We start from the raw sequence: 16079 nt of genomic DNA on the forward strand, positions 1-16079 counted from the left end.
GCACAAGTTAGTGGGCTTTGGAGGGACGTGTCGCTGGATGGGATAGTTACTGTGGTTGAGATTCGCATGGAATCTGGAGGAGAAAGCCAGCTTGGTTGCAGGTGGCTTGACACGTCGTGAGACCGTGAGGAATGGCGATGGACTTGTGGAGGCCTTCATCCAACAGTGGATAGATCATGGCTGATGGTGATGATGATGAAAATGTTTTCTCCTCGTATGGAGGAAGACGTTGACATGGGACTTGAAAATTGTTTCTCAGACATCTTCCAGGAGCCGAAAAGGTGGTGAACCTCGAGCTGCGTGAGAGTTTCAAAGACACATTTCTTTACGAATGCACTCGTGCTTGCGACGTAGAATTAAGATTAGAAAAAGTAAAGAAATGTACAACAATATTTGATGCGCCTGATCAGCTTGGCGAAGTGTGGTGAAACAACCCTCCATGTGTTTTGAACCCAGCAAATCTGTCTTGCATTCCCATCCATGGCCCCGTTTGCCACCTTGCACTGATCAACGCGGCGAAGTGCAGTCAATAAACCCTCCATGGGACATGGGGAGGCCTTCATCCAGCAGTGGATGAAGACTCGTGGTCCTGAACGTTGGCTCCAGGTGTCCCCAGCCCACGTCGGCGACAGGAGGAGAAGTCCTTAATACCGGCCGAAGCTTTTTTTTTGCGTTAATAATTTATTTGGCCGATTCTTTCCTTCCCCGCTGCACCCGACCGCGCTGCTCTGCCACAGCTGTTTCAGCCGCCCCGTAATTGCTTTTCCGGTCAAGAGGCACCAATGGCATCGCACTCGCACGTCCTTATTTAATTATTATTATCAAGCATTTTTTTTCTTTCCCGCCTCTTCACGTTTGTCCGTCTAATCGAAAGGGCGGTGGCTGAGAGGCGGCGTAAGAGGAGGCGAGCAGCTTGCCACCAATTTGTTTCATTTAATCTCTGGAGTGGACGCCGCTCCACCTGCAGTCGGCCCCCTCGTTTTGACGCCCGCCGCGGGTTAGGGTTGGTGGATCGCTTTGAGAGCGAGCGCGCGGCCTAATGCTCTTCCCATCCCTCCCTCAAGCCCGCCCGCCCCGCCCGCCCGCCTCCCTCCGCCATCTGCGAACCGAGTCAAGCGGCTCACCGCATTTCTGCTGCGCCGGCAGAGGCCGGCGTGATTTTTGTCGTAGCCTTTCAAGGACGGTGCGGGGGCAGGTGGCCTGGTGAGGGCTTGCGGTGCGCATAATGGGCCCCCCTGTTTGTGAGCGCCAGGGCCCCCCCCCCCCCCCCCCCCCTGCTGCCGGGATCCTGGGTTCAAATGCGGCCAGCCGCACCTGATTACACACTGGCTCTCGCGCCAATCGTCGCCAACGACGGCACGTTGTGGGCTAAAACGCTCTCGTGTCGGCTTCACGAGTGGAGCGGGGTTCACGGCCTCTGCTTGGCCCCCAATGAAATACACACTTAAAAGGAGGTAAAAAAAAAAGTTGCTGAATCTATTTCTAAGACTTGACACATTCATCCGATTTACGTGACCACCAGGACTTCCGTGCCAAAATCGCCGTCTTCCTAATAACTACATACATTGGGGCGCGACTGTTGCGTGACGAGCGTTAGCCCCTTTTTTTTTTGGGTGGGAATGTACTTCCTTCGAGTCTGTGGACCAGAGGCCACGTGAAAAGGAACTCGGACGAAGCGCTGTGATCCACTTTCGTGGGCCGTTCTCTCACACGACGGGCTTGCACTGCAAGAGTTCCGAACGGACTCTTAGTCTCGTGACGTGGCAACCGCGGTGCAGTCGAGTGACAATTGGGGAAATCGACAAAAAAAAAACCCACCCCCCCCTCTCTCGCCCATTTTGCACTCGATGGCCGTGGTACTGGACAGTGACTTTCTCTTCCCCTTGTCCCACAACTTCGGTAATCCCTCCCACCGTGCCAGACCCCCTCCTCTCCCCCAAGTTCCTCTAACTTTGCTCGGTGAAACAAACGTTTCACTTCTTATCTGCTGTCCTGTCATTGACGCTCTTGGTAGCTGGCCGGTGTGTGTTCGAGGCCTTCAGGACTGCGAGTAGGCCTCTGAGTGAGTGAGTGGGTGAGTGAGTGAGTGAGCGAGTGGGTGAGCGAGAGGGTGAGCGAGTGGGTGAGGGAGTGAGCAAGTGAATGAGCGAGTGAGCGAGTGGGTGGGTGAGTGAGTATGTTGTTGTGACCTGCACTTTGGTGGTTGACTATTACGTGGACGAGACAAAACAATTCAATAGTCCTCAACACGGGTGGAGGAATCAATGCGTGAAGTTCCTGAGAACAGTAACCACGGTGGCAGCACTAGCAGAGTGATAAGGAGACGACCGACCGCCGGACGAGCGAATGACTGCAGAGAAGAAGTGAGCACTTGACCTGGTGGGTAGCTGGCGGTTTTTATGGGGCCGTGCTGTCGTTGGAAGCTGGAGACACGGGCAGGGTGGCAGGGTTGGTGACGGCGATCGCAGATCAAAGGCGCGACAGTGGCTCTCTGTGCCGCGCCCGCCGTGAATAAATGATGCACAAATCTGGTCGCCCATCTGGGAGCCGTGTCGCGAACATGTGCACGACGCCAGCCCTCGCCTCCCCGCCACCGTCACCGGCGTCACGGCCTACAGCTGCAGCACCGGCAGCAACAACTGTCACTGCCACGAACCGCCCACCCACTACCACCGAGTCAGTACCACCACCACCACTGCCCAGTCTGTACCGCCATTACCACAGCCTCCACCACCCAGTCAACACCATTTGCACCATCTCTACCCAGTCAGGGGATCCACGACCACTGCCTCTAACAACACGAGCACTAACGATCACCGCCACGTCTTCCGCACCACCACCACCGACACTACCAACACCAGCACCTAACACCACCACTCTCACCAGAACCAATACCACCAATGCTAGCGCCACCACCACTCGCTCAGCGCCACCATGGTGTTGATCACGATGATAGTTGTGTGTAAATTGAACTTCTTTTACACCACATATAGCCATCCGTGCCAATCGTCAGTTATACTGATGGTAATGGCAGTGATGACAGTTGTTTTGATAATTATGACGGTGGCAATGGTAACGATGGTGGTGGCGGTGGTGGCGGCGGCGGTGGCTGTGGTAGGACGTGTTTGTGGTGATTTCGGCCACTGCTGTCGCCGCCCCCTGGAATCGCGACACGGAGATTCCGGGTCGTTAGCGGTATAGATTGACACGGTCAATTAGAACCTGGATAGCTCCCTGGAACACAATCGATGCTTCCTGCAGATTTGTATCGCAAACCCGACTCGGCACGTTCCACTCGTATGACACTGCTTTTCTCTCTCTCTCTCTGTCTTCTCTTTTCTCTTTTAGTGTCCGCACGAAGTGTGTCCGTGTGCGTGTTTGTGCACGCATCGGTGCATGCGTAAATACACTCACGCAGGCACACAAACACACACATGGTGAGCAGAGGCGCAGTGGTTTGCGCACTGCGATACAAACTCTGCGACGTGAATTTAGTTCCCGGCCACGGCTAAGTCCGTCACAAGTGGTTGTTGAACTTGTCTTTGGCCCTCCCATTCCAAACCACAGGACCACAATATACGATGCTGTACCACATCACTCCATGCCCCAACGCTCCATGCCAGAGCGTGTAACACGGCATTGCCACACTGCTTCACACCAGCCCATACCACACACTCACACCACGCTATACCACCGTACCACACAACCTCATCACACCACACCGCACAACCTCATCACACCACCCCATACCACATGACCACATCACGCCACATCACCCCCCACGCCGACCCACTCCACACAACCACCCCACACTACCACACACCACCCCACGCAGCCACGCCACACCACACAACCATATCACACCACGCCACTCCACCGCACTACCCCTAAACACCACCCCACGGTGTGCCGCACGGCTCCCACACAAGCACGCCGTACCACACCACCGCACCACCCCACCACACCACCCCACGGTGTCCTGCACCGCTCCACACAAGCACGCCGAACCACACCACCGCACCACCCCACCACACCACCCACGGTGTGCCACACCACCCACGGTGTGCCACACCACCCACGGTGTGCCGCACGGCTCGACACAAGCACGCCGCGGTGCTCCACCGCGCGCGTGTGCACGCTCTCGGCGGCTCTCGGCCCGGCCCCTGCGTCGGGTTACCCACGGCGCCCCGGCGCTCTCAATAGCGCCGATTAGTTCCACGCCTAACCACGCCGCCCGCCGACAACAAATTGCACGCTTTAGCGACGCCTGAATGGAGTGGGCGGAGGCGAGGACGGGTGGGGGGGGGGCAGGATCGGGTTTGTCGACGGTGCAGCCGCTGGGTGGGACATTGTGGAGGCGATCGGTGGGACGGGCGGCGGCGCTGTCGCGGCCCCGGCGCTCCGCCGTGAGCGCCGGGGTTCGCGCTCGGAGCGGAAGCGTGGATTCCGAAAGACTCGACCGAACAATCGGGTTGAATTGTTTTCCATTCCTCCTCCTCCTGCTCTCCAGCGGCCTTAGATGATAGTCGTGATGTTCTTACGAAGTGGCCTCAGTGGGGAGCCTCCCCAGAGCGTTTGGCAAAGTTACGTGCAATCCACAATGAGTACCGCTGTCAACTAAGGTGCAGTGTAAAATGTTAAAGGTGCAGCCCTGCATTTACACACTCATCCCTCTGCCGGCTCCCTCAGGTGGAGTTCTGGGGAGCCCCCTTTCCCGTAGACGGTATTTGGCCTACTCCTCCAAGGTTGGAGTAATACGCAGCTCACCCCACCGCTCGCAACCTGTCAGCGGATTTACTGCGGGTGGATACGTTTATCCTGCTGGGTGCACAGAGGCTTTTTAAGAGACTCGCACTGTCGGCTCAAGCTCTGCGCTGGGAGAGAGAATCGAACCGGCGACCTCTAGGATGCAAGTTCGGGGCGCGAAACCATGACGTCATGTTAGTTGAACACGTAGGCTTTCGCGACCAATATTATCCATATATTCGGGTTAGATTGCGTAACTACGAACGTGTCGTTCAACCCGCCACCACTCGACACAGCCAATTAGTAAGGTTTGTCACGTGAACAGAACGTGCCAATTCGTGAATAGTTCAGCACTAACCGGCATGTTGGAGAGCAAACCCACAGCATTTACAATTCGAGCACGACGTTTCGCCGCTAGTTGCAACCAGCATCATCAGGCGACAGCCAGTGTCGTGGAGAAATCCTCCTTAAATATCACGTGACGTTAGCCTGATAACAATACACAACGATAATGAGAGTGCATAATGACATCAATGCATTTGTGCCACTGCCTGTCCTCTTGCATGACCCCCCAACACTCTGGGGGCCCCCCACCCCCACCGCCCCCCCACCCTCCTCCCGCTTGCCCGGCCGCCTGGCGGTGTAGAGTGACGGCGGTTTGCAGACGGCGCCGTGCAGGCTGCACCGCATGCCGCCGCGGTGGCGCGGGCCAGTCCGCGATCAATACCAGAGGCCATCTTATCGACCTGGACAGCACGCGCGCGCACGCACGCGCACACACAGAAAGACAAAGATCACCCGTATAGCCTCTAACAAGCTGTACGGGCACAGCGTTCGGGGCGGGGGTGGGTGGCCAGCACCACGCACGGCTGCCTTTTGTCACCCTTGTGGCGATGATTTTACACACCAGGTACTCATTTCAGAAGACAAAGATCCCCCATATAGCCTGTAACAGACTGTAGGGGCAAGTGCTGTTAGCGAGCACCTATGAAGGCCGGAACGGTACACGAGGGGGTGGGTGGTCAGCAACACGCCTGACCACCTGTCTCCCCAGTGGCGATGTTTACACACCGCACCAGGTAATAATTTGAGGCTGAGTCAACCTCGGGGAGGCCCAGGACCGGTTCAGATAATCGTTGCTGGTGTTGGCCGTGAGCGGGAATCGAACCCGCGTCGCAAGGTCCGTAGGGCAGCGCGCTAACCGCTACACCACCGCTCCCCACACGCACGTAAACACACACCCGCACACATAGACAAAGACATAGACGCACACTTACACACGTGCGCGTGTGTATGTACACACATGCATTGACAAAGGCAAAAATGCCTCCTTGCATCCGACACAAGATGCTGGGGCCGGTGCTGTTTGTGAGCGCCTGTGAAGGCCGGCACGGTGCACGAGGGACCAGCACCACGCCCGGCCACCTTTGTCTTCTCACTGTTGATGTATCGCACGCGGCTCCTAGGTACTCATTTTGAGGCTAAGTCAGCCGGGGGGGTGGGGGGGAGGGTGCAGGACCGGTTCGTGCGTTTGCTGCTGATGTAAGCCGTGACCAGGAAGCGAACTCGGGTCGCCGGGTTTTTGACAGAGTGCGCTCACCACTTTGCAACTGTTCCACCCGGTACTCGTTCACTCGCACACACACACACACACGCACATTTTTACGCTCGCGCGCGCACGCACACAAACATGCGCGCACGCACACACTCATGCGTGCACACACAGAAGCATCAAGCGTCCAGAGAAGGCTTTTCATGTTTTGTTATTGTTTATTTATTTCTTCACAATAACGTACATTATATATTTTGTTCCCTTTTTTGTTGTTGTTGCCCCCTTTCATTCTTTGTTATTCTTCCTCCTTCACGAGCGCCGCCTCACTTCTCGTCTGCCTCTTCCATTCGCTTCGGCGTGGCGTGCGGAAGCTTTTTTTTATTTAACCCTCGCGATGCCGAGTCGGGGTGGTCTCACGGGTTCTAAACGTGGGACGCCGAATTTTACTCGCTCTGCGCCCGCCTGTCCCGCGAGACGCCTTGAGCAAAAGCGTCGGCTGTGACGGCGCACTGATTGGCGGCGGCGACGCCAATCAGTGCGCGAACGCCCCGGTCAATGCAGCCGCGTTTATTCACCGTGAAACATGCTACGTTCCTTCTGCTTCACAGTGAACGGTAAAGATTCTGTGACGTCTTTGAGCAAGAGTGGGCCGTTGTGTGGCGGTGTCATTGTCCATCTTTGGCAACTAAAAATAAATGGCCCACAAATTATTTAATTGGAATGTACGCGGCAATAATCGCTCCCTATTGTGACAACTTGGACAGGACCCTCCTGATAAAGACCTCGGCGAGGCTTTCCTGGCTAAACATGCACAACAAAAACAAAGAATAATAGCTTCATCGATTAAAATATATTATTGCGATTCTATGGATCTAGCATGAGCTTAATTAACGTACGTTAATCGGTGGATCGATGCATTGTTACGGCAGCTATACCACCTGCGACGCACACACGCAGTTTCTGTGTAGTCTCGCCAAGCCCTTGCCGGGTTCATTCTCCGTTGCTGTGTAAAGGAATGTTGGTTTCCCTGAACATTTGTTCCTCCGGGGACGATATTTTTAGCAAATATTTATACCCCCAGGGAAATCAATATTTGGTTCAGGGATTCAATATTTTCAAAATATTAGTTGATGGGAAGGGAGGAGGAAGGAAACGGATCGTTGGTGGGATACAATGTGAGAGTGGTACGGGACTCTTCCGTGAGAGAGACGCTGAAGATCGTGAAAGATGGAAAGACTCAGGGGCATCGTCCCCTCCATAATGAGGATGACACCACGTAGGCTAGATTGACGTAGTTTGTTGGAACAGATGTTTGGCGTGGGGGGGGGCAGGGGGGTTCGTCTATTGAACTCCGATACCGGGGGGCCACCTTGGTTCCCCTTCTGGTTTGCTCATCCGCCGCCGGTCGCGAGAAAAGGTGGTCGAACAAAAAAAATAAACGGGCGAATGGAGATATTTCAAGAACGCACCCGATAGGGATGTGGTTTTTGCGGCTGGCAGCGGCGCAGGTTGGTGTGGGTTGCCGTGGTCTCCCCGCGGGAAAGCAGGCGGCGGTGGCGTTGCCGGCGCCGCGGCGGTGGCGGCGGGGGGAGAGGTTGAAGTGAGCGCCGGGCAGGCGAGGGGGACCCGAGGGCAGGAGTGACGCTGCGGAGGGACCGCGGGTGGAGGCTGGGCCTTAAACGGGGAGGAACGCCGCACAAAGACTCCAAGGCATCGTTTTCAGGAGGGTCCTACTGAAATTGGTTTTAATTTGAAGGTCCTTTTAGCCAATGTAGGAGCTGTGTATACGCGAGGGAGGATAACCGGGGCACTTGGAGAAAACCCATGCGTGTCTTCATTCTATCACTGTGTGGATGAAAACCAAATGGAGATTAGCCCACTTGCTGTACCGCCTTCTCTCGGCCAGCCAGGATATGCCACCATCTCCGATGCCCACAGGAAGGGAGTTTCACAACGTTTGTGTCATCCACCAACCCTGACCTTCGCATCGCTGGATCTTGCAGGCGAGCGGTGGTGCTGAGCTACGGTGCTGTTTGTACGCAGAGGGATGCTGCCACCCTGCAACGGTTGAGGCACTGAACTTGCAATCCAGATCGTCGGCAGTTCTTTATATTTTTTTTGTTTAGTTTGTTGTCCTTCCCACGCACCTCCGATTAGCATGGTTGGCTACGTATGGTGCGAAAGAAGTTCAACATACTTACGTACTCACAGTTGGATTCCATCTCCCGACACGGCAATGTCAAGTTTCTCAAATCCCCTCGCCTCTGTCCATCGATGCAGTGTGAATGGGCGCACCGCAGTTAAGTCGGTCGGCAGGTTGCTTGCGTCGGAGCAAATTCTGGGGTACTGCCACCTCTTGGAAGTGTTGCAAGAGTCGGCCAAAATACCTTCCAGAGGGGCTCGCGAGAGCTCTCTGTTGCGGAGACGCTTCTGACGGCAGTGGCGTGACCAAGCGATCTTAGGCTGCTTCCCCCGTTTGCCCGAAAGCTGAGCCGGGCTTGCACGGCCCCCTCTCGCGCTGTCATTCAATGGGCGAGATCCGGCCAAGGCCGCAGGCTCCAAGGGGGTTGTGCCACCCCATTCCGACCACCCCGGGCCTCCCCTCGCCAACACTTTGCCCCGTCTGCTAGGATCTACTCCCCCCCCCCCGCCTTTCCCCCCCCCTGCCTTTCCCCCCCCCCTCCATCAATAACTCGGCTTCGACGCTGCGCATTGCAGGTGTCTGCAAAAATAAACCCACGGCCCTTTTGCATCGATTTTCATCGGCAAGGCCTCTTCCCTCGTCACGCGCGTGGCCTTGACGTTACTTACCTTTGTACGGATCGCAACATACGCGCGCTCGTTTCGCGCGTTCGTGCAGTTTTTACAACGGCAAGTGATGTCGTGTGTTGGGTGAAGGAGGGGGAACAGAGGCGTTGGAGCACAGTGAAGGGCAGCAGTGGATGCTGCTACGTTGCCCTCTGCTGCCCACCACGGCCCTGTGGTAACCTACCACGGACGGTAGAGAGGGGGTCGTTTCCTGTGAGGTCGGCAGTTCAACGGCATCGACTCAAGTCCATCCAGAGTTTGCGTCTCTTGAGTGAATGCTGCTGAAACGATGCACTCCCAGAAGGGTGTGCCGGCTGACGGACCGTGCGAGACACGTGTTCATGTTTTACGTGGACGGATATCAAGGTGGTCACCTGTCCAAGCGTTGTCCAGGCTCAAACCCACTTTGCCTTTGGGGTGTGACCAAGTGGGGTGCAGACCGGGCGCATTCTGGGCCATTTATAAGAATGTGGAATTTTCTCTGGACCTAAATTTTGATTTAAAGGTTTTTTTTGCTGTGGATTTCACACCTGATGATGATTGCTTGTGTTGCAGTCGAGACGTCGTGAGAATTGTATTGTTTGATATTTTTATCATTTTATTATTTCCCTTCTACGTGACTTTACCGAAAGAACCAACAATATGTATCTCTGGACCATCAATAGAGAAGATCGCTGTTTACCGTGCATAGAGGGCAGCGCAACAAAAATCCATTATTGTACTGTACTACGCTCCCAACGTCTACGCGATCCACCTCCACCATCCCGCACCGACCAGCGTGCGCGGTGAAGCATGGTCAGGCGGTGCCCGCGCCCCGCACTGCGTGGGGGAGGTTCTCATCCAGCAGTGGATCGACCAAAGGGCTCTCTACATGAGCACGTTACAAGCACCAGGTCGCGTGTTCCTCCGCGCGGCCCCAACGCCGCTCGGAATCCCCGAGCGGTTGAACGTGCCTGGCAAGGGGACTATCGATTGACACGGTCGGGTTTCCAATTGGAAGTAGGAAAAAATTGCTCTCCTCACTTGTGGGACTGTATCTATGTTCATCGTCCGCCCCATTCACAAGTGCCGTCACGAGTGCGTTTGTCCGAATGAACAAAATGCGGCGGCGTCTCACGGCTGGTCGTGGCGGTGAGTGGGAAGCGGTGGGAATCGCGGGAGTGGCTCAAGGGTCGGCACCGAGCTGGCACGGTGACCTCTGTGACCTCTGTGACCTCTGTGACCTCGCGGGGTCTCGCGCAGCAAAAGTCCCGTCTGGTCTCTGTGCACGAGTTGATCTTCCCGCTCCGTCTCCTGCGGTGGACGTCCTCTCGGAAACGTTCCCTTCTCTGGCTGCCGCTCCGCCGTCAGACTCGACCGCACGGACGTTCCTCCCTTTCTGGCCACGACGCATCCCGCCAAAGCCTGCGTAGTTCTTCCTGCGAGTCGGGGTGGGCGCACGTTTCTCTAGTCCACGTGTTCTTCTGTTCTCTTTATCGCCCTCTCTGTAATTCGTCGCTTGAAATTGTCAAAGAAGTCGTTGGACAGGAAGGCCGCGTCGAGTATTTTGGCATCGAGGGCCTTTCGTGGTGCAGCTGTCGTTCGACCCTGCTCGATCGACGTCACCTGAGACAATTTAATTGTTTTTCACAGACAGTGCCGTGTGCCTCATATTTAGTATTTTTTGTCGGGCAAATATTTAACAAGAATATTACGCCCACTTATATCACCGGACTTGGTTAAATTGACCTCTCACCAATGGCCCGCGCTGCTGCTGTTGTTGCTGCTGTGTTCTACACCCGTACAGGAAGTACTCATGATGCTGGACAACTACGTGCGAGACTTCAAGTCCCTCATCGACTGGCTGCACCTGCAAGAGAAGCTGGAGAAGACGGACGTCCTGGACAGGTGTGCACGGGGGGGCCGCGCGTGCCGTCACCGCCACATGTGTAAACGGCGGTTGATAATGTTGTTGTGCGCGTGCGTGTGTCGTGTGTGTGTGCGTAGCGGTTAGCGTGCTGCGCTACTTACCTGGCGACCCGGGTTCGATTCACGGCCATCACCAGTGACGATTATTTGAACCAGTCCTGGACCTCCCCTATGGTCGACTCAGCCTCAAATGAGTACCTGGTGCGATGTGTAATCATCGCCACTGGGGATACAAAGGTGACCGGGCGTGGTGTTGGCCACCCACCCCCTCGTGTGCTGTGCCGGCCTTTATTGGTGCCCGCTAACAGCACTTGCCCCAACAGTCTGTTGAAGCTATATGGGGGATATTTGTTTTAGTTTTATGCGCAGCGGTGGGTTGCACTTTCCAACCGAGAGTTAATCCCGAACAGCAACACGACCAGCACCCATCGCTGTCAGGGGAGGATCGTTGACTTTGGCATCTTGACACTTCTCCAGGATTGCGGAGAACTTCTCCGCGTTGGTTTAACACGTGTAGGCTTTCGCGACCAATATTATTCATAAGCAACGTTTTTGGGTTTAGATCGCGTTATTTATAAATGTGTCGTAACCCTCCACCACCCGACACGGCCAATCAGTAAAAAAGTGTCACGTTGACAAAAGACAAATTAGTTCACTGCTTTAGCCCACCGGTGTGTTGAAGCGCGAAACCACAACATTTACAATTTGAGTACGACGTTTCGCTGGTAATTGCATCCAGCATCATCGGCCCACCCATCCACGCGCGTGCCAAGGCTCCGCTGAAGGAATTAGCCCAACCAGCACCAAGCGGGAGATCCTCCTTCAAAGCGAGCCTCGAGACCCGGAAAAGCTTTCATAGCTGAGCAAAGATGTGACGCCCATGTGGTGACTCGCGATGCTTCGCTGAGTAAACTAATTGTCGTGGTGTTGGATTGGTGTCGCAGCGCCCTGCAAGCCGCTAATGCGAATGTTGGCTTGCGTCGAGGGTTGGGGGGGGGGGAGGATGGAGTTACGGAGGTTGATGCATTTTGTTTATTTTCCGTGGCAGCTCCGGGAGTGGATTTTATTTTTGTTACCTATAAAAGCTTCTGCCCGTGATTATTATCATCATCATCATCATCGGTAATTTCCAGCGAGAGAGGTGGGAAAAAAAAAACACGAAAATGTAAAATTACTTAATCCCCAACAGAAGCACGGCCACTAATGTGTGCACTTAAACACTCTTCCCCACGGACCCACGCAGCCACAACGATGCCCCCGTCTATGGCTTCTTAACAGGTTGCCGGGGCCAGCGCTGGCAGCGAGCACCTCCGAAGGCAAGCACGGCACACGGGGGAGTGGCGTGGCCGGACCTTGTGCGCCTTTGTCTCCTCAGTGCTGATGTTTACATACTGCACCAGGCACTGATTTAAGGACGAGGTGACCTAGGAGGGGGGTGCCCAGAATCCATTGAAAAATTGGTCACTTAAGTTGGCGGTGAGCAGGAGTCGCACTCGGGTTAGGAGCACTCGCGTACACTCGCGTGTGCGCGTGTGTGCACGTGTGTGCGCGTGTGTGCGCGTGTGTGCGCGCGCGTGTGCTTGTGTGCGTGTGCAACGCCGCCAAATTGTGTATCGGAGCTGTGGCCTCTGCCGGTCGCGATCATTGTGGCGCCGTGAATACCGGGCTCCGCGCATCGGCATAATGCTCCCTCCCTCCTCCCTCGCTCCCTCCCTCCCGCCTCACCAACACCCCCCTTAAAACCACCACTGCCGCACCACTCTCTCCCGCTCGTAATGAGAGCGCTCGCACCCGCACCGCTCATAATGGTCCTCCCGCACCTCGCGCACTTACCTAATTGTCGCGCGGATGAATGGAGTGGATGGCGGCCGGTGGGGAAAGGGGGGGGGGGGTGAGAGGGAGATGGAGGAGGGGAGGCGGTGCTGGAGGGGGTTGGGCAGGCTTTTTATTTATTTGTGTTTTTCCTTCGTTCATTCATTCTGTTGTTCAGCCGCGGTCGGTTCCTCCGTTCGCCTACGTGCATTGTTTATTTTCTCTGCTTGTCCGCCCGTCTTGTGGCTTGAAGAGCGCGCAGCGTTTGTCCCCTTTGTGTGCCCGTCTGGAAGTCCACCCGCGCCGGTCAGATGCTCCGTCCAGCGAGTAGACCGACATTCTCCGTTTTCCTTTGTCACGTTGTAAAGAAACGGTCGGCGTTATCATCGCCAGCATCTTCAACCGTCAGGCGTTCGCTATCTGTTGGTGAAATAAGCCTTATCGGTGTGCATCAGCAGCAGCAGCATCATCATAGTCATCATCAGCATCATTGCCATCATCTGTTCTCTGTTTGTCGATGTGATGAGCGGTACCTTTGGCAGTGTTGTGCAAGGTGCTGTGCGATCGTCACCCATCTCTCAGCTGCTCGTGCCCTGATGGACGCAGTCATTCCATCTCCCTCTCATTCCTTTACAAGCCTTGCGTCCTGTACTTGCCATTCCATCCATCGCCATCTATTCCATTGGCGTTGGGTTTTCCGTTAGCCTTATCTTGCACACGCCACGAGTATACTTCAGACCTTGTGCGCACGCGGCTGTGTTTCGCGTGCTAATTTATTTGCCGATTCGCAAATTTTATTCCGCATAACGAGAGACGAAAAGTGCGCAGAGTTGCTTGGAGAAGATGCGTGCTTCGAATTACACCTAGAGACGGGGAAAAAAGGGTTCACAGACTGATGACGAAATAGCAAACTCATGTTGGACACGTTACATTCATTGGGAAGGACAGCTCGTCGGCATGGGCGGGCAGGATAATTTGCTGGAAGGGATGGCAACAAATGGATTAAACTGGTGGATGGACGGGTGGAGGATGACCATGGTGGAGATGATAAAAACGTGGAAATTTGTAACGTAATTCAAACTATCCACAATGCAATGTACTTCCTTTATGTAAGGCCAGTAAAGAGCAACACTGACACCAGACGCCTCGTACAAGGTAGGCCTGTGTCAAAATAATAGCCGTCGTGAAAAGTAAATATCGTCTTAGTGGAACAAATTAAGTTAAGTTTCTAGTTTAAATATTTGTTTTATTATGCTCGTTTATCCAGGAAAGCCTCACCGAGTCTGGTGACAATTTTTACCAGTACGCACCTGCGAAGCATTGGCTTTGTACTGTGAGCCTGGTCTGACGGTGGTGAGACTGGGCCTTCAAGAAGGCTGTCTCTGGTGTGTAGGCCAATCAGTCTCAAGGACAATGCATATATTACCAGAGCCATGTTGTTTTTGCATGTTCACCACAAGTACGTGTGGGTAATGCAGAGTTGATTCCTTACTCTTAGGTTTTTTCGGTAAAGTCACGTAGGTAGAAAAATAAAATTAATATTCCTTGCAAAAGTTATCTGTTTGGTGTTTGAACATCTTCACACCTCCTGTTTTATTGCCAGAAAGGGTAAAATCTACTTGTATTTTTCATGCCTGCCAAGCATTCGTAGTAGGGGGGCGATGGTCACTCCGTACGTTTTCATTTGAGTAACTTGCGCTGAAGCCATTTAAATTTGACACATTTGGACCATGAAGCCAGCACGCAGCGGTCTACCCTTGCGAATGACGTCACGGGGTCTTTGACGTTCGCCGCGAAGCAGACAACGCGTCGTTTTGTGCAAAAGATTCAAGAATGCAACAAATGAAGCGCAGAGTTGATCGTAACAGAAATCGCGGTAACCGCACAAATTGTTCGAGAGCGCAGTAACGTAAATCTCAGGATTAAACGGCTCGGCCAGCGGACTTCAGGCCAGCAAGCTTTCAGGGCGGCGAACAAGAGATTCTAAAAAACGCTGAGGCGCACGACGCAAACAAGGGTCAATGCGACAAATTGGAAACACGGCGAGCGTTCGATAAGTCGCCGTCTTCCTTCATCCGTGCTCTCTCTCTCTCTCGCTCTCCAGCCGCCGGCCGCGTGGTCCCTCTCACGTACAGGGTCCACCACTCGGGAGATATTTCGGCCGCACTTCTTAAAAATATCGCCGCCCCGTTCGGCTTGATTTCCCCTCGTTGGGGCTTTCTTGAGCCTGGAGATTGAGAGTGATCCATGAAGAGGTTAACGCTCCTCTGGCCGGCCCACCCGCGCACACCCGCCCGCGTGCACGCCCGCCCGCCCGCCCGCCCGCCCGCCCACCCGCCCACCCGTCCACTCGCCAACTCTATTCATCGTGTGCACGTGGTGAGCCAAGGGCTTGCTTGTTGACCTGCAAGCGGTTGCTAATGTGCCTATTTTGTCGCGAGCCATTATAGCAGGCGGGCTAACAGCCACAATTTAGCTTTATTAAGTGGTTCTGATTGAAGCTCTGTTTGAGTAACATGGCTTGCCAATTAATATTTTGCCGTCTACAAAATGCATAGCATGGGGGAAAGGGAAAAATATATATTTAGGAAAGCGTGGACAAAATTATTATAATTTTTCTTTTAATCCTTGGGTTTGCAAACAGTGTAAAGATCTAAAAAAAAATTGATCAAGAGGAAATTGCTATGCCGCGTTTGTTTGTGTGTGAAAAATTATTACATGCTGAACTGCCGTAGACGACGCTTATCTGCAAAACACGGCACCCACCTTCATGATAGCCGTACTGATATACGAATGGCGCAAATATCAAACGCGTGACTGATGAACGATTTGGTGCTCTCTCTAAACTGGGTGGAGTGGTGGCGAAGCGGTTAGCGTACTGCGCTACTAAACCAGCAACCTGAGTTGTATTTCTCAGACGCGGTTAACATCACTGACGAGCGATAACTGGACCACTCGGCAAACCCAGCGGTGCATTGTGGTCGGCCGCCCTGCAACCGTGTTTCTGTTTGTGATGTAATTGTGTCGGTAGCCCGTCAGTGTTCAGACGTCCCTCCAAAATGGGCCAGTGTGTGTGCCCACCATGACGACGAACGGACGCACCTCCAGCAGGTCCACCACGTACGCCTGCATACCGGGCGCTTCTACAATCACATTTTAGTACCCTGCCTATCAATAGAATCGAGTCTCGTCAGAAGCTCGCAGGCTAAGCAGCAGTGCGGCGGATTGGCTTTACTAAATCTGCCCCTCGTTT

General features: G+C 54.3%; 1 protein-coding gene across 1 annotated transcript in view; it reads left to right on the forward strand.

Moving 5' to 3' along the window:
* Positions 1 to 16079, forward strand: part of SCAPER (S-phase cyclin A associated protein in the ER) — a 228961-nt gene that overhangs the window by 46909 nt on the left and 165973 nt on the right. Inside the window, 2 exon segments of the mRNA XM_078879101.1 lie at positions 10893 to 10993; positions 12258 to 12330. Coding sequence (XP_078735227.1) covers positions 10893 to 10993; positions 12258 to 12330 — 174 coding nt within the window.

This window comes from Lampetra fluviatilis, chromosome 53, assembly GCF_964198595.1.
Source record: "Lampetra fluviatilis chromosome 53, kcLamFluv1.1, whole genome shotgun sequence".
Classification (NCBI taxonomy): domain Eukaryota; kingdom Metazoa; phylum Chordata; class Hyperoartia; order Petromyzontiformes; family Petromyzontidae; genus Lampetra; species Lampetra fluviatilis.